Source organism: Cuculus canorus, chromosome 2 (genome assembly GCF_017976375.1).
Source record: "Cuculus canorus isolate bCucCan1 chromosome 2, bCucCan1.pri, whole genome shotgun sequence".
Taxonomy (NCBI): Eukaryota; Metazoa; Chordata; class Aves; order Cuculiformes; family Cuculidae; genus Cuculus; species Cuculus canorus.
Genome location: NC_071402.1, coordinates 48,761,414 through 48,783,290, shown reverse-complemented (window position 1 = coordinate 48,783,290; position 21,877 = coordinate 48,761,414). Strand labels below are relative to the sequence as shown.

At 36.6% G+C, this 21,877-nt stretch overlaps 1 protein-coding gene across 4 annotated transcripts in view; it reads right to left on the bottom strand.

Annotated features, from left to right (window-relative positions):
* Positions 1–442: 442 nt before the first annotated feature.
* Positions 443–21,877, bottom strand: part of SS18 (SS18 subunit of BAF chromatin remodeling complex) — a 42,205-nt gene continuing 20,770 nt past the window's right edge. For 2 of the 4 annotated variants that reach the window (XM_054059186.1, XM_054059188.1), the window contains 7 exons: positions 17,628–17,849; positions 12,025–12,192; positions 11,210–11,314; positions 9,004–9,096; positions 8,157–8,279; positions 5,364–5,497; positions 443–2,148 (listed from right to left, as the gene is read on the bottom strand). In XM_054059186.1, the coding sequence (XP_053915161.1) occupies positions 2,122–2,148; positions 5,364–5,497; positions 8,157–8,279; positions 9,004–9,096; positions 11,210–11,314; positions 12,025–12,192; positions 17,628–17,849 (872 nt within the window). In that variant the 3' untranslated portion in view covers positions 443–2,121. The remainder of the gene's footprint in view (positions 2,149–5,363; positions 5,498–8,156; positions 8,280–9,003; positions 9,097–11,209; positions 11,315–12,024; positions 12,193–17,627; positions 17,850–21,877) is intronic. The other 2 variants (XM_054059187.1, XM_054059189.1) reach the window with 2 other exon arrangements.

Below are 21,877 nucleotides of genomic sequence, written 5' to 3'. Positions count from 1 at the left end.
AGGAAATTCTGCTTATTAAAATTGCAATTTTAGTTTCCATTAAAAAGGAGAATAAGACAACAGAAGATGGGCTGGCAAGACAAATTATTTCTTAATGTCAGTTGAGCCTATTTCAAATGAGATAACACATCTACACCAGGTTGGGTTCAACACATTTTTGCCTCCTCAACTCATTTATCTAATTCAGTCATCTTGATTATAGCCTCATGGACCTTCATTTTCCAAGGAAGAATTTCGTAACAAACAACCTACACAACATGCTGATTACTGAACAGTTAATTCCAATTAACTTGGCTATAGCAAGAGAATTTTGATAAAATCCTGGAATACAAATACAGTTTGGTTATTCTGGCCAAACTTCTGTAAAATAAAAACCCAAGCAGAGTCTCCAGATGAGACATCAGAGTGACAGGGATCTAATTTAAAGAAACAAATGAGAAAATTAAAATCACAAATAATTTATTCTTCCGTTAGAATTGATGGAGTACAGTTTTAAATAGCAATGAAGTACACAGTGGTGGAAAATTGGCACAGAACCGACAAGCATTTCATTCATAATAATGTTTCTCATGCCATATCTGTTCAAACCTTGATGCGTATTTTCTATTGACTTTAAGAAAATTGTTTTCCATTTAAAAATGAAGAACAAATTGAAAACCTCGTCTTCCATGTATAATGTCATACGTGTTATGAACACCAGATGTGACACACACACCCCCACCCCCCAAACATGACTGCCAACTAAAAAAAATACTGTTTTACTCCTGGGCTAATTTTAAGTTTTGTCGTTTATAAAAGTTGCTAGGAATTCTTGAATGTATATATTCTGGCACAACAAAATTATCAATTTATTTGTCTGATATGCAGTTGCAGGACAGTCTCAGAACTGATTTTTTTGTGTACTATGCTATTGATCAAGGTGCTGCCTCTATCTCACATGCAACACTATAAGCATTAATGAAGTTCAAAACAAAATTTGGCATTTACCTCATCAACAGGTTTTATATGATGTTATAGAACATCCCTTGGTCTCATGTTAACCAATAAGAAAAATGGACACACACAAAAAAATGCCTCCTTTCTAAAGATATTAATTCCCAGTTAGGAAAGTTTAGATAGGTTTTACAAATTCTTCTAGGCTATCTTGATACATACAAATTATTTAACTAAAGGTTAAAATACACTTATACAACACAGTCATGTCTTCCATATTCTTTTTCAAGTTCTTTGCATATTCACGCCAAGTAAAATTAACATTTATCATTTTCTTTGTTATTGCAATTATTAAGAGGGATTACAGCTTGCTTTATGCGAAGCTGTGACAAAACGCTTGAGAAATAAAAACCCAACATTTATCTTGTTACCCAAAAAATGCTGCAGAAAATTGTCAAACTATGTTAGAAACAATTTTTACAAAAATGTTTCACTCAGAAAAATTGGAAAGCTTAAAAAATTAATCTTTGCACAAGACTATATTATACTGCCCTTAATTATGCTCCCATTTAGATAAGTGGGATTCTTATTCTTTGTACATGAACCTACCGGTGATGTATGATGCTTTCCATCTTTTTTCACCGTTATCTTTGTTGTATGCCATTTGGAGACTTAAACAATCAAGCATTTACCATGCCCCAACCCATTTTTAACAGCAGATTTCCTATCCTGCTCAGCGAGTAGTGTACTGTCTTGCATATTCACCACATGAAAAACATAATATACAAAATATTGCTGCTGTAAAAAGTGTGCATTTCCCCTATCCCCTTACAAAAAAAATCTGTGGAAAAAATATTTAATTCCCATAACCTTCATAAACATACAAAGCTGTTCACACCTTTCAGTTTGTAACAGTCTATTTGACATACAGTTTTCAACTCACTGCAAATTGCTATGTCACGTATTTTCTGTCCAATATTGCCATCTAGAGTAGAGACGTGAAATCAGTTTCTGAGAATCCACAGTCTTTAACAATTAACCCATAAAGACTGCATACCATAAAACAGCCACAAGATTTTTCCACAATCTAGATGGAATGGGACGTTCTCATCTCAGGAAGATGTCCACAGTGCTGAGGAGACAATATGGCTGCTAGCAGATATTGCCTATTGGAATGTGAGTGCTTTTTCACTGTTGGTAGTTTCCATACTGACCCTAAAAAGAGAAATTCAAAACACATAATTAGACCACAAGGCATATATTTCTGTATTAAAAGCTGAAATCAGATGAATACACAAATAAACCATGATGTTAAAAGGTGGAAAGAATAAATGATAAACCAATAACATTTAGTGGTACAGAGTTTCATCTCACTAAAAATCCTTTGCATTTTAATGCAAAAGTAAGACGGTTGATAACTAATTAAAAGCAGGAACCTAATTTGATCAAAAAAAAAGGTATCTTTAAATTAAAAAGACTGCTGTGAAATTCACAGAGCACAGTCAAAAGTAAAAGAAGGGAATTGCTTCCCACACAAACTCTGAAAACTATTTCAAGAAGATAAGGCCACCTAAATTCAGTGATTTAGGAAACTAACCTGCTTTCAGAGATACCTAAAAGAATTTATGTATCAAGCATTACAGAATGAACTGATACATGTATCTCAAAAGTCAAAGCACATCTCTGTGAATGTAAAGAAATAGTCAACATATCCTATGGGAACCAATTATTCCATAGATCCAATACATAGAATTATTACCCTTATTGATATTCTCTATTTCTTTTGACAGAAAGTCATGTACTGCAGAGGAGGGCAGAGGTGAAAGAATCAATGCTACACGTTTACAATGATCCTTCACCAAAGGGCTCAAGGCTTGTAGAAACAAATAGCGCGCTACGAAGTGAACATTCTCCAAACCACAGACCCGCCACCGTTCCATGTTAAATACCATCACGTTAAGGCAATATCTGAAAATCATTTTCTGTGGCAATGTCAGGTTTTTTCTATTTTAATATGACAATCAGTCAGGACAAAGTTTCAGAACAGCTGCCAGATGAGAATTTAAGCAGCAAAATTCCTAAGGGAATGGCCTGTAAGAAAGAGTGGAGAGATCTTCTCTAACTGAGTTTTCCAATGTAACTTAAACATTGCACAAAGTGGATCTTTACTGGAAAGAAAAGCTGGAAGAAACTCAAACTGAGTTTAAGTTTCCTTGACTCTACATTTGCCATAAGCAAAGCATTTTCCTGTGGCTTACAATTTGCAGGAATAAGCTAGCAGTTCAAAGCATGAGCATTTTGTTTATCTGTTAAATAACTAATTGCATTACTAAACTACCACACTGAAAGAGTCTGTTCCTTCCTGTCTTTTCTCATTCCTGTAGAAAGGAAGCCAATTGTTCTTCTTTAGAAATGTGGCCAATTGTGGCTATTCTCACCTCCAAGGGGAAGTTCTTGAAAGCTCAACTCCTCTTCTACCAACATATCAGGATTTTATTTAAACACTGGAACCTTAACTTGATCATAACATGTATTTACATTTACTCTCCACTTTATTTATGCTGAGGAAAGTAATAATATACATTTTAATAATATTTCTGAACAATTCCTAAGGCAAAGATTAGATTTTTACAGTTTAGTACCTTCTAAAGGAATAAAGCCTCCACTTCATATTTTCATAGAATCATAGAATGGTTTGGGTTGAACGAGACCTTCAAGATCATCCAGTTCCAAATACCCTGCCATGGGCAGGGACACCTCTCACTGCTCAAGGCCCCATCCAACCTGGCCTTGAACACATCCAGGCAGGGAGCATGCACAACTTCCCTGGGAAACCTGTGCCTTGGCCTCACCTTCACCTTCATGGTGAAGAGTTTCTTTCTAATTTCTAATCTAAATCTTCCCCCTTCCAATTTAAAGCCATTCCCCCTCATCCTATCACTACATGCCCTTATAAAAAGTATCTCCTCAGCTTTTCTGTGGCCCCCCTCAGGTACTGGGAGGTCACTTGTAATATCTCCCAGCAGCCTTCTCTTCTCCAGTCTGAAGAAGGAGAACACCAACTCTCTCAGCCTGTCTTCATAGCAGAAGGGCTCCAGCACTTTGATCATCTTCATAACCCTCCTCTGGACCCGTCCCAACAGTTCCATACCCTTTTTATGTTGAAGATTCCAGAACTGGACTGTACTCCAGATGGGGTCTCACAAGAGTGAAGCAGAGCGGCAGATCACCTCCCTTGACCTCTTAGCCATACTTCTTTTGATGCAGCCCAGGATACAGCTGGCCTTCTGGGATGCAAGTGGACCTTGCCAGGTCATGTTGAGCTTCTCATCAATAAGCACCCCAAGTCCTCCTCTAAGTTACATCATCCCCCAGCCTGTATTGAAACCACGGATTGCCCTGATCCATGTACAGAACCTTGCACTTGGCCTTGTTGAACTTCATGAGTTCACAGGTCCACTTCTAAGGCTTGTCCAGGTACCTCTGGATGACATCCTGTCCTTCTGCACCACTCAGCTTGGTGTCACCTGCAAATCTGCTCAGGGTGCACCTGATTTCACTTTCCACATCACTGATGAAAATACTAAACAGCACCGTTCCCAGTACAGAATCCTAAGGGACAGCACCTGTCATGGATCTCCATCTGAACTTCAAGGTGTTAACCACTACTTTCTGAATGCAACCACTGAACCAATTTATTATCCACTGAACAGTCCACCCATCAAATCCATATCTCTCCAATTTAGAGAGAAGAAGACTTTAATTAGAAGACTGCTTTTTTACAGGAGTCCTCCACTACAACTCCAGCTCTGAGTTTAAGTGGTTCTTCTTTGCTTGTTTTAAACTTATCTTAGCAGGAATAGGAGCGAAGCAGTTGATTTTTCAGGTCACTTCTTTACCACGTTCAGCTTTCTTTTATTCTGCTCAGAGAAAACCTGTGCAAAAATAGGCTTTCCGTCTCCCCACACAGATCTGCAGTGGAGGGACTTCAGTTGCATGCATGAGGTGGTTCTGCAACTGGAAAGGAGGATTACAGGATTCGTGTTTGTGGAAGATCAATTCAACCATTTTATTGCAAAGCAGTAATGAAGAATGATCCACCATGAGATTTAGGAATCTCATCTTTCTTATTAGTCATTCACCATGAGGCTATGAAACAGATCCCTTCATTTTTAAGGTCCAAATATATTGTCTGGCATGCCTCACTTTGTCAAATTACATTAAAACTTCGCAAACTCACAAGAGAATGACTAATCACACCTCCAGACAAATGATTCTGTGTAACTCACCTTGGAAATGAAATTCAAGAGAATTGTATAAACACAACTGAGAGACTGTGGACTCAAGTCATTAGTTTAAATAGCTGCAAAATACTATGATTATCAAATGAGTGTGTAAGAATCACAACTTTCTATTAAATGAAAGAATACCTGGTCATATCCATAAGGCCTCTGCTGTGGTGGCTGTGGTGGCCCAGGCTGTGTGGGTCGGTATCCCCCATACTGCTGGCCTTGTCCTTGTGGATAATTAGGATACTGAGGTCCTGGACCACTCTGGGAGGGACCTGGAGATCATTAAAATGTGAATAAAATTTGGAAGAAAAGGATTGCTTAAGGTATTAGGAAGAAGAGAACAGTAAAAGCATTGTATTTTTACAACTGAACAAGGCTAAGAAGTATCACTACTGCGCAGTTAGGTTTTTCCTACTGAAAAACACAGAAGGGATCAGTGGTCCTCCTCTCACCTTGGAAAGCACCTTAGCTGACAGGGCTTGTGCTCCCCCCACAGTAATGTTTACCTTTCTTGATATATTAATTATTACCAATGTATGCAATTCCACACACAAGGTCACAGGACAGGGAAAAACAAGGCAAGAAACAACAAATCATAAATATGAGCACTTTCCAGGATTTAGGGAGGCATGCTTTCCTCCTGCTGTATGCTACTCTAGTTCCACAACTTCATAATGCCATGAGCAGGCAGATGATCAGCAGTGTTTAGCTTTTGGGCATTGTGAAGAGACTAGCAGCACTGCACTGCCAGAAAGTCAGTTCTCACACCAAAGCAAGCAATCGTAAATAGGATGTCAAGCAAGCAAGTTTCATGTATAAAATGTGAGATGTGACAACCAGTAAATGTTACTGTGGCATAGAAAATAAGCACCCTGTACTCCATATTCCTCTGGTCATCTTAACTTTCCAGGAAAAGGACAGGGAAGAAAAAATAACAACTTTGGCTCCATCCTTTTTTGGCTGTACAAGGCAGCAGTTCTTTTCGTAATACAAACTTTTGCTGTTACTATTCACAGGGACTCAGCCCATCTACCACTGGAAGCTGCATGTTACTACCATCAGGCAGTGCAGCCATGCTCCAAACAAAACCAACCTCATCCCTTTCTACCTTAGAAGAGATGGTGTACGCTCCACATGGATCTTCTGCGGTGGATCTAAGTTAGGTTTTTCAACACCATCCCTTAAAAACTGGCAGAGTCAGGAAGATTTGCAATACTTCAGAAGTGCTTCCTTTTAAACAAACCAACACTTTTTTTTCCCCCTCTCAGAAGAAACAGACGTGTTTCAGCAATAATGTGATTCATTTCTATAGAGGGCTAGTTTTAGCTACAGGCACTGGACATAAAGATGTCATCAGCTGGTAACTTTCAGTAATTCTGGATCTATGAGACAGTCAAAAAGATGACCTGAAGAAGAAAAGCTCCATAAGTTGTTACCATTCTCCTCAGGCCTCAAATCCCCTTGAACTACGCAGTTTCAGCTTTCTACAGTAGAACAAAACCCAAAAGATTGATAATAATGACTGTGAGGATGATTTATTTTTGCAAATTAGAATGCAATTTAATATTAAATCGAGCAAGGATACTACATCCTAAAAAGTGCTGCATTCATCTGACAAATGAAACTTGGGTTTTAATTATTCATGGTAATTCTTTATAGTTGAATTCTAAATAATCAGCAACAGCTTTTATAAAATGAAAATGTAACTCTGATATCAATTTCTGCTAAAAAAGCAGAAATTGAGAAATATGCTATTTGGTATACAAATTACAGTGGTTAAGTCACTCCAGCAGATTTCTTCTTCTGCTCCCTCTAGTATTTCTTAACCTAAACTTTCAGAATAAGTTAGATTTTATTTCTTTACTTACAAATTTTAGAATAGTGAGCTAGATGGACCTTCACTCTGATCTTCAGTCTCTTCCTGTGTTATGTTTAGCATAACATAAATACATGAGAGTATTATTTTAGAACTATCAATTCATCCATAACCTCCAGAAGAAGAAAACTTGCTAAATCTCAGTAGATCCTCTTAAAACTTAGAACTGTCTCAACGTAACTGGATTTAATGCAAATCTGGCATTTATCCACATGGCAAACAAGCCCTTGTACATCCACCAAGCCAAAAGTTTTAGCACTTCAACCTGCAATAAAACTAAAATTTAAAACACATGGAGTTAGAATTCCAAGATTCCTTCTTCTGAGATAAATATCTACAGCTTTACAATATGCAAACAAACAAAACTTAAAAGAGCAGTATTCTTAGTATGCTCTTCGGACTTCAAGTGTTCAGAAGTAATGCACAAAAACTACATATTACTACTTTTAAGTTTCCTGTTTTGGAAGTTTTCCTTGAATCCAAGGACTACATTATCTCATTTGTGGCACAAGACTTCTCATTCCCACCATATATCAGAAGGTTTGCACTAGTACTGCAAATTTACAAGACAAACTCTCTTGAAAGCTGCAGTGGCAATGCTTATATTCGTTTCATTACTGATTAGTATAAGAACTTTAAAAGAAGGATTCATATATGTTGGATGTGATTTTAAAACAGTTTTAAATTTTGTTTTAAAAGGCAAATGCAAGGATGAAAGGGTATAAATGGCTCTGCCATCTTTCTGCCCTCCTGACTCTGTGTTCCCCTGCAGAGGATGGAAAAGAGCAGTCTTTCTAATCTACAGACAGCTACAGAACGTCTTCTAGCCATGTTCCTTTTCTACACTACCCCACCATCCTAGACTGCCAACATTTCTACTTCCCCAAAGATGCTCTCTCCTATGCCTTCTTCTTTTGGCACAGTGAAACTGTGGGCATACAGCTTTTTTTTTGCGGAAGTCTGGCTTTTCAGCCCAGTGAAACACGGATGGAATAACATAGGAGGATCTCCCCATGTTTTTTCTGTGATTGCTGTCTGTGTCTTCAGATTCTTACCATAACCCTGCTGTTGTCCTGGATAGCCTTGTTGGCCTGGATATTGCTGCTGTTGTGGTGGATAACCCTGCTGTTGGGGTGGTCCTTGATAGGCATCTTGCTGCTGACCATATTGCGAGTTTCCTGTAAGATGATTGCAAGAAAGCAAAAACTTATAAAGATACCTACTTTACTAATGTTTTTCCTTCTAAGATGCACAGCCAACAACACAAGAACAAAATGAAAATGCAATATTGATTTAAAAAAAAACTGAACAAAACAAAGAAAACTCAAACCAAACAGAAGGAATTCGGCCAAACAAACTGCAGTTAAAGCCAATTTTGCAAAGTTGAACTGCAGCATTTTCAGCACCTCTGCCAAACGAGCATTACATTTACTGGAACATCACAGTCATAAGATCATGACTATGCTAAATAAAATAAAAAAAAGACAAAATTAAGACAGCTACAAGAGCACAGACTAGCTACACAAGATCAGCAAGCTATTTCCTAACAGCACTATAAGTATACAAAATATGTACACACACAAAAAGATATACAACTGAACCAACAAATTTATGTTTAAATAAAAATTTCCACTGAGGTAAAAAAAAATAATAATTCCCTAGAGTGTTTTAGTCATTTTACTGTTGTTAGAAATGGCAAATTGTGGTTATATATTTTAGGTGTTTGCAAGAAATTATTCTGAATGCTTCAGGTTCCCTGCAATTTTCAAGACAGCCAGCAACTAGTATTCTACAAGAGCTTTGCATGGGTATAAGTCGTGTAGTGTAAGAATTTTGGTTCCCGTTGCGGGTGGGAGAGGAAAAGGAATGTATGTGCGTATGTGCGTGAAGGTATATAGATACCTCCTTCGTAGTAATGTTGTGAGGAATCCTCATAAGGCCTATCGTAGCCTTGTTCAGGATACGACGGTTGCTGATAACCGTAATCATTATGACCTACATCAATTCGACAAGAGACAGGAAGAAAAGTTAATGGCCCCTGAGTGAAAACCCTAAAAATATTTCATTTCTCAGAAAAATGAAAAAAATTCAACTGGATATAACAAAAAATAATTTTAAATTGTATTAGCCAAAGACTTATTAATAGGATTTCCTTTCATATTGGATTAACATGTGACAGGAAAAAAAAAAAGGCTTAATGCAGTAGTTTTAGCAACATCACAGCAAGGGATGGTCTTAACCTCCTGATAGTCCTTGGAGGGGGAGAGGGGAGAGTTCTTTATCTTCCACTCAAAAAAAAAATTGAAAGCATTTAGGCCTTTCACATGTAAATAACCTGAATTAAATCAGAATGAACAAAGAAAGCAATTACCATACTTTGTCTAACACCTGTTCTGCTGATCTCCAATTCAAAAGCATATGCTAAAAGCAGTGTGAAATATAACAAATAACGCTCAACGAAGTTATGAACCACAGTCTACATGAAATTTTGCTTTTAAGTGACGCAAAAATACCATTCTGGAGGTTTTTCCCTACAAACAGAATTCCTACAAAACTCCTCCTCTTACATTCCTGTCCTGAGGAGGATCATTACAAGTAAATCTTCTTTTTCAGAGACTACAAGCATCTTTGATTAAAATCAACATATGCAGTAAGCATCCCACCTGTTGTTGTTTTTAGAACAAATATGTTTTGTCTTATAGACAACAAAAATATATCTTATTGCAAACTTGGTCAAGAAAAACAGGCCAAAGTTTTGTTTAAATTTGAAAATAAATTATACAAAATCTACAAATTTGGAATAAAAAAGGAAAGGAGAAAACATTTCTAAAACTAAGCGGTCTCTGTAATTAGTTCCACAACTGTACCATATGTCAATGATTGAATCTAATACAAATACATCACTAACAAAACAAGACTTACAATATATTCTCTTTATATTCTATATAAAAGCAATAATGAGGTAATGATAAAGAATGAATCTTTGGAAGGACTAGGTTTTAGAGAAGTAATCTGTGCTGCCACGGAGCTGTTCATGGTAACATCAAATTGCCCTTACTACAGTAAATTGCCTGAAATATTTAAAGTAAAATATAAAAGTAAGAAAATGAAACCTTAATAATTACGTGTAATTACTTGTCAAATAATTCTGCACGTATAATCTCAAAAATAATCCCTTAAAATCAATTTAATAGAAAGTAAATTTAAAAAAACTACCTTGTATCTTTTTATCTGCCATGAGCAGTTGCTTTGACAATTACAGAGTTTTGATTTGTCTGTATTTTTAAAATGTTAACAACTACCATGTTCCTTTAACTTCATAAGATATCATTAAAGTTGCACACATGGTTATCACAGTAGTCATGAGTCAGTATCTTTGTTCTCCCAGTCTCTGCTCAGCCGAAAAACAGGTTAATTGCAACTTTTCTAACTTAAAACACAATCCAACAGCCTTCAGCACTTGGAAATTCCAAGAGGTAGGAGAACAGATTTATGAAATACAAAGTTCTGGTCTTGTCTTGAAAGCACTGGGGTGGAGGGCTTAAAAGAGGATTCACAGTTACAGCCTCCTCAGGGCAGGGACCATTTTATTTTATTGTGGAAATTAAACTAAAGGCCCATACCATAGCAGCAATAACACATTTGTGCGACTTATATGAAAACTAAACACTAAGTAAAAAAATAGAATATTTACAGAAACCCCACATCTTTTTATCAAGTTTTTCCACTTCAATAAAACCTTTAATAAAAGGATATCACCCCCCCTCTCTTATTTACATGAGGTTATGACTGTTTTAATTCAACTCAATTGTACTAGATATGCTAAGAACCCTCCACACTTTAGATAAACCAATTACAGAACTTCATTCTGAAATATTAAAACTGTGTTAAAAGTTTCATATGGGAGTATTACAGATTACATACTTTTAGTAATTTGTAAAATTAACCAGTCATAGTAACTTAAACTGTAGTAACTTGGAAGATTTTGTAAATGTGAGGTATGATATCTAATTACTATTCTTGCCTCATTCCCTAATTTTGGGCATATGACTACATTAATATTGGGCAGGTATAGAAAATGGGAAAGTTAACATTTATGAGAGATTACCATCAGGGTAATATTGCTGGTTCATGCCTTCTGGAGGACCTTGTCCACCATGACTGTATTGGTCCCCATAATAGTCTTCCTGGCCTGAGTACTGCTGTGGTGGGCCTGAAAAACCACAACCAGTCAATACGTAAATAACTTGTTTTCTCTGTTATAAAGCCTGCTAATTTCTGATCTCAGAATGAGAAATATTCCTCAAATGCACTCCCCACCCATATCGTTGCATTTCAAACAACATATGTAATCTGGTTTACTTAAAAAAAAATAAAAGTATCTATTTATATACACACACACGCACAGTTGTTTGGCTGCACTAGATTGAGCACATATATATCAAACTTCAGTCCTGAGCTCACTTTAGTAACATGCGTATAACTGACTAAGGTGTTAAAAAAAAAAAAACTATTCTTTTCTAAAAAGACTGGGGAAAAAAAAAAAGGAAAGCAAGATTGTGGAATGCTGCTTCTTTTTTCTAACACAGCAAATTCAGAACCAAGCAGGTATTCTGTTCCTTTTCTGTACCTATCATTTAAATATCAAAACAGAATTCCGCATCAGCATATCTGAGATGCTTATTTTTAAATGCTTTTTGTCAGAAAGAATTGAAAACAAAAGAAATACTTGTCTTCACATTTCATGATGTTAACAGCAATATGCTGCTGCCAGAACCACCCGTAAAAGGATAACAAAAAATCTGCAAACAGTCTATGACACCCAATGATCAGATCAAAGTCTGGTGTAAGCAAGAAAGTGATTTAAAATAGTTTTAAAATGGTTATTTAAAATCAATGGAAAACACCGAAGTGAAGTCCTACCTTGCTGTGGCGGCCTGTATGGAGGAATCTGTCTCTGCCCCATCATGTGATTTCCTTGGTTAACCTGGCCCATCATTCCCATAGGTGGCTGCTGCCCCTGGTAATGCTGGCCACCTGCTTGTGGCATGTTGTATTGCTGGGAGGGAGGCTGCTGGTGCATCATTGGACCTATTAAAGAAAATGTAGCAAATACATCTTCTGTAATACTTGATTTGTGATTAAATCTTTCAAAAAGAACTAACAAGGAAAACTCAACCTTTAAAAATGGAGCAAAAGATTTCCCTGTATTTCTAGTGCTCTCATAAGGATTCATTGTTTCTGGATCTATGCAGTTGCAGGCGTTCAATTCTGCTAGCTAACCGACAAAATAAAACTCTGCCTAAATAAGGATGCTTTCTAGACGATTATTCTTCGAACTACACAGACTCTAGTTAACTCATGGACAGATAACTGAACACTTCTACGACTTTTAGTTAGTTTTAAACAGAATCTGCAAAGAAAGCATAGATGAAAACCTGATGGTGAAACCTGGACAAGCCATAGAAAAGTTATTGAACATTGTGAACTCAGGGCATAGTTTTAATACACAGGAAGTTGTTGTTATAGCCCATCAACAAGTGACTTGGCTATTATCACAGAATAAGCAATTTTATTTACCCCATAAAGACAAATCACTTGTACCAATGAGTCAGGCAATCGCACAATAGACTTTATGGAGAGAAAATCTGGCTAAGGCCGAACTTGAAGAAATGCAAAGTTCAGTAATGAAAACAGACAGTTAAAGAGCACCCTAGTGACACCATAGAGCAATGAAAATTATAATTATGCCATTTCATTATATGAGGTTGCAGGTTAGGTTGATAAAACTTTTAATAAGGAACAGCTTCCTCACTTCCTCTATAGTACCACTTCAGAAGTTATTCCAGTATGAGGAGGAAAGAGTTGTGACAAGGAGCTAAACTTCTTAAAAAAAGTATTTTTATAATACATCAATCCAAACTACTTAACACATATTGCATGCTTTATAATGGTGAAACTCTAATCTTTCTTGCCTTTTTAAAAAAGTATTTTATAAGCTACAAAGACAACACGTAACTAGGTCTCACTAAAAACCAAAACAAATCAAAACATCAAACTAGCCCCATCCCACGAGAGAAAGGAAGATAACATCTAGTTTTCTATAGGCTAGCTCTTCCCATTGCTTTTAATATTTTTAAATAACTATGTGCTGGAGCACAAGCAGAAAGTCCTATGCAGAAACCTCAGTACTGGAAAGTTATCTAGATACAGTCAACAATGACAATGGATTTATAGAAGAAAAGGAATACATAGTCATTTAGATCCCGTCTATGTGGATTTCCGAGAGAAAGTTAAGCCAAATTAATTAATGGTATGAATTCAAAGCATGTTAGTTAAATCCCATTAAACCCCTGTGTGGAATCTCTCAGTAAGAAGTAAAGTGGCCTTAGTTCTGCTAAGCCTCATTTTCATATTGGCCACTCTTAGAGTGATCCTGTTATGCTTCTATCCAGCATGGCAGTTTCCGCATCCCGATTTTGAAGTAAAAAAGAGAAAAAACCAAACAACTGTTTCAATTGAGAAACTGTAATTATTTTCACTTATCAAAACTATATTTCATTTTTTGATCTTCTGGACAAGTAGGTAATTTATATCATTCCATGTCACTGCTTATGTCACTTGGCACCTCTGGAGGTACTAAGAAACATTAGGCAGTCTTGAAAAAAAAAAAAAACTTGTTGCCATAATATTCCTAGACCTCAAGAAAGCTTGTTAATTAACAATATTAATATTAGTCACAATATAATGTGATAAAATGTGTTGGGTCCCCATGGTGCAATGCAGAGGTTTTCTGTTTGCTTTTTAAATTAGAACTTCATTAACGCTTTGTAGAGCCACAATGAGAATTCACTGCCCTGTATCAGACTCTGTATTGTGTTAATAACAGACTGTCTGGCTTCCTTCCAGTTTGGTTCACATCTCTCGCTTATTAAGATACCACCTAAAAGAAGAATCATGGTCTCTGTTGTCTCGTGCAACAGAACCATTTTATGTGGTAGTTCTGAGGTGTGAGAGAACTTTGAATCTGTTTTTTTCTGTTGAGAAATCAAGCCTACAATAAAGCTACATTTATTCATCTTGTAATAATTAATATGACATAAAACTAACCTAGAAGACCCCTTCACAAACCTAAAGTAAAAAACTTAAGACCATCAGTTCATGAACTAAGACTTTCTAATATTTGTAGCACATATTTTTTCAATCCACTTAAAATACAGCTTCTTTAATCTCCAGCTGGGTCATAACAAATGACAGTCAGTGGAAGTCATGATCTCTTTCAAACTTGGACACAAGACTTCTCACACACAGGTTCACAAAACTGTGCACTGCAAGAGAACACTCACTGCTTTCAAAAACTCTGCTTAGAAACTCTTGTTCAGTGAATTTCTAAAACTATTTATTCCACAGGGGACAGAGCACCTGATTTTTATGTAGTCCAATATGAGTCCAAGAAAATATTGTGTAGGACTATCCCTGTAATTATGCAAATACATAAGCAGACTATTTGTCTTTTGAATAAATTACTTTAATTTTGGTAGCACAAAAGCCCTATAGATGTTTCTGTATATTCAGAAAGCAGCCTTCACATGTCAATGTACTGGAAGCATTCTTGTGATAAAACTCTGAAGAAAAAGATAATAAGTATTAATACCATAGGTCCTGTGACGAGTGCAGGCACTTTGGGTAGTCATTAAACAGACATCTGAAAAATGCAGTGTAGACCCAAATCAGCCTTATGGAGTAAGTGAAGGTATAAGGCAAGCAGACAAAAGGTGAAAACAGAACTGCTTGCCATTCAATTTAATCAAAAATAATCTACGTTATCAAGAACACACAACACTTTCCTCAACTGCTCATTTCAAAGTCATCTACACCTACCAACCGAAAATAACCTGTCCCTGCCCCAGCCGGTGTCTTGCAAGACCAGCTTGTGTAAAAGGAAGAAAAAGGTATGTGGATTGAAGTAAAATTGGCGTGGTACCTCATCTTTTGGTAAGTGCGGTGACTCAGTGGCAGTCTCCTGAAAAAAATTACTTAAGGTAACAGACAACTTAGTCTTCAGACTAACACAAACTAGGAGTGGGTCCTAGATAAACCTAACAAATTTGAGATCATAAGTGCACTGAGGATGAAAGAGCTACAGAAAAATTTAGCATTTAAAAACATCCTTAGCTTCTCCTCTTCTGCTCAAACTCAGATACTGGTGGTAAATGCTATGAGAGGACAAGAGTAACTGTTGACACAGTTGAAACTTCTGAAGAAGCAGAGAAGTGAGGAACAACACTGACAAATGAGCTGGTGGCTCTGCTGTTCTGATAAAAGAGCTAGGGGAGCAGCTGGATATAACTAAAAACGCAACAGTACAAGGTCTTCAAAAATAACTTGATTTCGCAACTAGGAAGAGGTCTAAGAAGAGGTCTAATTCTTCAGACATTTCACAGTGTGCAGTCAGCATCAATAAAGCATGTGGATATCCACATGCAGAGTATCAGCAAAGTACACCATGACAGATTTACCGTGGTAAATCTCATCATTTTGTCCACAAATACATACCTATCAATGCAGCCGCCCAAATCAAGCGCTCTATTTACTAATGTTTTTGTGAGACAGTGAAATATTTTAAAGAATAAAATGTGTCTCTGCACAGCTGTGAAAAAAAAAACCTGAAACTTGAAGCAGATGCCTGGAATGGAAAAAGTTTCAGCCTAAAGGTTTGAAATTAGGCAGAATTAGAGTTACGCAATGTGAAAGCTTACTGTGGCTCTACATGCAGGCAATGGTACCAGCTCTTGTTTTAACCAGAGATTTTGCTCTCATCCTCGAACACATAATTTGGTTAGATACTGCCTTTTTCTTTATTCCCCAAAGCCATTTCAGTACTATTATTTGTTCAGAATGGAAAACTTTTAAGCACCTTTCTACCTAATTTCTAATGAGAGATTTTCATGTTTGACAGAGTACTGAAAATACAGCAGGAGAGTTAGGAAGAGTAAAGAACGCTACTTTGAGACAGAATAACCACTAGTCCTAAATTGTAAGCCAGTCATACAAAGTAAGTTGTTTTCTGTGAACAACTTAGCGGATGGCTTCTTAACACATACTGCTACACATTTATTGCCAACTCTCTGCAACTAAGAAATTTCCGAGCATGCACAGGACTTTTCTAAAGCACCTTACATCATCTACAAAATTACTCCATTGTGTATTACCCAGAATACAGACAATTTGTCAGCTCAGAGACAGTCAAAAATATTCCCACGTGATGCTTTCATCTGCTATGTGCCTATCTTTTGTTTCCTCTGCTGTTAATTATTAAGAAAAATGCCATTAACAATGTGGACGATGAAAGACTCAGACTTCCCACTTCCACTACAGGTAAGAAAACTGCAGAAACAGCACTTTCATCTTGACTCATTTTCAGTCTCTCAGTAGCTTAGTCTTCTGTCTGTTTTGAATCTTTCAGTGACCTAATAATCAAACTGATGAGTATGACCTGCTTTGTTTGTATACCTCAAGAACAAATACTATTACACAACAAAGTGGAGCGTTGGTGTCCAACACAGTAAGTACCTGAGATAAGAAGAACATATACTACTGGAGGATTATATTTTCTACAATGACCAGGAAGGGAGCCTCAGATAAAGTGAAAAACACATGATCCTACAGCATCAGAAGAAAGACAAATGCCTTGACTCCAAGTCATATCCTTCAAATAATATATCTGTAAGAGTTCATACATATTAAGGAAAAAAAAATACTTGCTGTAACCTTGGTAGAAGTTTCTCTAAAAAAAATAAATTCAGCAGCATGTTTTCTAGCAGGCGGTATTTTCAGACCTGAAGTAGTAACAGACTTAACAGATAAGCTGAAAATACTGCTTGCTGACTCATAAAGCACATTTGTAAGAATATGCAGCATATATACAATTTAATCATTTGGTCTGTTGTGAGTCTAATGCAATATTTTAATTCTGCTATGTCCTTGCACTTCAACAAGGACCATATAGTCAACAGGATACAACATCTGTTTATGCTATGCAAATATTCTAGATACAAAATTAGTTTTGAGTTTTACTAGATACATGAGGACATTTCCTGAAAACAGCAGGGAGTAGCAGACTTGTTCCTGGAACTGAATTTTATTTCTTCAAGATTAACATACATTCCCCTCTTAAAAGGGCATGCAGCAAAGAACAAAGATTAATTGGGTATAAAAGTCTGAGGGCTACCTGACTTTAATTTTTTCAATTTACCCAAAAGACTAGAGATATATTTTATCAAGTCAAGCATTAGTAACACTTAGAAGTATAAAGTCTGACAAAGAGAAACAGCAGTTCAAACTTATAACTGATGAAAGTAGATCCATTCCCAGATTCTCACACAACAGCTGAATACAGTTAAATGTCTGCAAATAAATAAGAAGTCACTGACACTTGGGAGGAAGGATCTTACAAACATGAGTACAAATGCATTTAGAGAAGGAAATCTACAAGAAAAGACAGCTGGTCTTTTAATTTCACTTACCTTGGTTTGGTTGCATGTTCATGTTTGGTCTGGGACCATAGTTGCCCATCGGCTGTCCCTGGCTCATAGTCATCTGATTCTGCACTGGCATACTCTGCGAGGATGGCACCGAGTGATTATAGCCACCCATTGATCCATGGCTACTTGAAGGCATGTTCATGGAACTGTTTGTCATATTGAGTTGGTTAGGTCCAGGTCCTTGCATAGGCATATGGTTAGGTCCTTCAGAAAGAAAAGAGGAAAAACGGTTCTATGTGAAGAATCACAGAATAAGCAAATATAGTCATACTGAATCACAAAGCTAAATAAAAGTCATTAAATATAATTCCACTAAAACAAAGTGAAAACAGAGCTTGCTCATGATTTCCCAACTTAAATTAAAAATAATAGTTAATAACAGTCAAAGTTCAGCTCTGCCATGCAATATATCTTATTTTATTGAGCAGCTGACACTACAAAAACAAAAGGTGTAAATTATCACATAGCTCATCTTATATCCATATCGTATGCAAAACTAGTCTTAGACATACAAATCATCCTGAATTTTAACCTGAACTGTACAAGGTCAATTTAACAGCCAACTTAGTAGCTCTATCACAGCTTTGTAATTGTTACAGTAGCTGTAACATTTGTTTATGCAAACAAACGGTATTAGACACTTTTCTTAAAGTAACAGCTAATTCTTTTTTCCAGAAGTCAGGCAGTATTAACATTGACATAGTACAAATAAATGTAGAACGAAAATGGCTGAAGGTATACTTAACATTGTTTGAATGCTGACTCTACAGCCAATATTCCACAACAGTATTTACAGATTACTAGGATGGGAGATGACAACTGACTGGATGGACAGCCATCAAATTATGAGCTCACCTCTCATGCTTGCAAAGGAAGAACAACTTGCTCACATACCCACGAGGCAAACTATATCTTTTCACTCTTTATTTACCCCTCTTTCTGATAACACTTTAGAATTGAATTGTTCTCTGAACAGGGCAAGAGTTGATATATATACACAGAGTTCACCAAGAAGATGCCATTGTTGCCAAGCATACCACAGGATTTTCTTCTTAAGCTACAAAAACCCCTAAGAAATACGAAAAACTTTGAAAGAATCACCTGAAGAAACTATGCTGATACAGTTGCAGGAGGATACTGTTTCCATTACATTTTTTTCCATTAAAAAAAGATTTTTAAAATCTCCCTTTAGATGTAAACAGCTTCCAATTTGTCTTGACTAAAGAAATAAGTGCACTAATCTAGGACATAATGAAGGCAAAAATAAGGATTTAATATTGTACACAAGGTCATACAGGCAATACCACCTCACCTGCTAACAAAAAGATGCAGAAGGAAAAAATAAAAATGATCAAGTAACACAGCTACTAAAAGCCAACACGAACAGAGAATACATTGAAGAATGTTTATCCTCTTGCCCTTTCCAAGAAACCTTACTGAAATCAACACATAAAAGCTTATTTTACCAAGGAAAGTGAAAAAGCTAAAAAAAAGGTTATCATACACACAGTTCCCTGTTCCTGCAAAATAAGGTGAGTAGAGATTGCTGAATTGTACAAAGGCAGATCCACCACAAATACAGAAAAAATAACTCAGGAATAGAATTATTACAACAGAGAAGTACAGATGCCTACACTGTCCCCTCTTCAACACTGCCTAAGTCTGTAATAGTGAGAACATGGGGTCAGTTTAATTCTGAGAAAGTGACATTATCTCTAACCATTAGATCAATCTCATGGTTAAAATAAAGCTGATGTGAAAAAAAGCTCCAGGCTGTACTTTCAAACTACTATTGCAGCACTGCTAGGAGACTATTTAACTTCTTTCCTAAGTAAACGAAGAAATACACAGGGTTAGCGCCAGAAAGTCAGGACCTGGGAGCAAGTTTGTTCCGTTTTGCTTAAAGGAAGAAATTGTCAGTAATAGATTGTAAAGTTAGCCAAGCACACGGTGGAATAAGTTTTTAAAAACTGGTAATATAAGAAGCAAAAATGGGAAGGCAGAAATCATTGCAAAGGAGAAGGTGAAAAACTAAAATTCTCTAAAAGGCTGGTTTATACTTCATATCTCAGGTAGCACCAAAACAGGAGAAAGTACTCATAAGAAAAAGTCAGGCATGTGGACAAACTCGTGTTGTTTGCTAGTGAGGAATACAAGCATAAAGGAAAAGCTAAGACTAGTACTGAAATACCTTGCAAATGAAAATAGCAAGAACACGCTTTAAAAATCAAGTGTTTTATAGTTTGCCAAAACACTTCACAGGGCTCTCCTGCACATAACAACTGCTGATATTATTTTTTTAATGAATAAATGAAATGTGAAGAGCAGAATATGAATGGAATATGAATGAATGACTGAGATATGAAGTATGTGCCATTAAGGTAACTGCTTTATGCTATACTAACTGGATTCTGTATTATAATAAAGTTAGTGGAACAAATATCTATACCTATACTATACCACACCATATACCTATACCATAACTATAATCAGAGGTCCTTTTTACTCTTAAGCACTTATGGACTATTTTAGCTCTGAGAAGCTACAAGCCCAGCTAAGTGCTTTTTAGACTACATTTGCAGGAAGGAAAGAAGACTTTGAAAGAACTTGCTGGTAATACGCAAGCATCTGTTATTCCAGAAGGTTACCTACCAGTACCAGGACAAAGGTCAGAGAACTCTACGGCTAGTCACATCTTTCAACTTTCTACATATGATAAAACAAGCCCAAGAAATCAGGATGATAACTTGCCACCAGCACAATGCTGTTCATCATCTCTTTCCAAACCCAGATCACTCTTACTTTGCATCACACAAACTCTTGGTCAATGTAACTCTTCAGACAGTAATTTTTTCAGGTAAAGACCATATTCTGTCACAGGTGCAGATAACACTCAATTCCACCATAGGCTGAAAAAGGCTTGTCATGACTGTCTTCACTGGTTAGAGAATACAGACATTCATTTGTCAGGGGATGCAATTAAGGGCCTCAACAGCACTTCAGGCCCTTTATAATCAAGGACACAAGTATGAAAAAGATCATCCTTTGCCCTGCGACAGGTCTGTGGCAGAACTTGAAATCATCTAATGCCCTAAACATCACTAAGTAGTTCTTTTAATCCTCCCGTTAACCCTTTCACACATAGTCAGGCCTGTAGAAGCCCCTGCTCAGACAAGGCTTTCCAGAAATCCTTAACTGGTATTTTTAGGAGTCTGCATTTTGTTTCTTCCAGGCTGGTCAACTCATGGTTGTCAATCCTGGAATCTTTCAGTATGCATGTCATTGACTTTACTTGGTTTTGACAGATCATTTTTTCCAGATATTTAAGGAATAAAAGGTATCTGGCTTCTACCAAAGTGTCTGCATAAGTTTAGAGTAAATGCCCTATAAACAGAAAGCAAATGCATACACTGCAGAAATGATTGGAAATACATGCCTATGAAATACAGAAAAGCTCACATACAGGCAAACTAGCAAACACATAAAAAAATAAAAAATAAAGTCATTCATCTATCCACGTAGCAAGATGATTCCATTTCCCCTTCTCCAATGCTTAACTATAAAATAATTTTAGCATGGCTTTCTGATATTGGAGATGTCCTTATCCTAAGCTGTTTATCTTCACATCCTCAGAGACAACCTTAAACCAAAAAGGGCTGGAACAGACATTCAAAAAAGGGCATATGTTGGAAAAAAAAGCTAAATTAAAGCTTAGTTGGAAACTGTAGTTAAGTATCTGTCTAGGTGAATACCAAAACAAACCTATTTATTTTTCACGTATTTCCATAAGAGCTCTTTTCTTATTCTATCTAATTACAAAATATGTATGTTTAAGGAGTGACTTTTCTCCCCCGTGGCTCTACAGTGAAGTCATTATGCTCACATTGTGACTTAGTAATCCTTCTCCTCGAAAAAGATCATTATAATAACAATATTATGATTACACTAGAGGGTCAAAGAGACTGATTTGTGAGAGGCAATGCTATTCTCCATGGGAGATGATGGATCTTAGATGGATAGAAAACTCCACAACCAGAATATCTCTGCCCTACTTAGGGAGCAGCATATATTGCTCTTTCCACTTCTAAATGCAAACCCTGACCCAACATCTACGATGAAACTAACTTCTCTAGATCTTTTATGACACTTCTTAGACACAGCCTCTGGAGGCTATTCAGGTACTCTTCTCACAAAAGCAGTCACTAACACTATCAGGTCTGTTTTATCAAGAT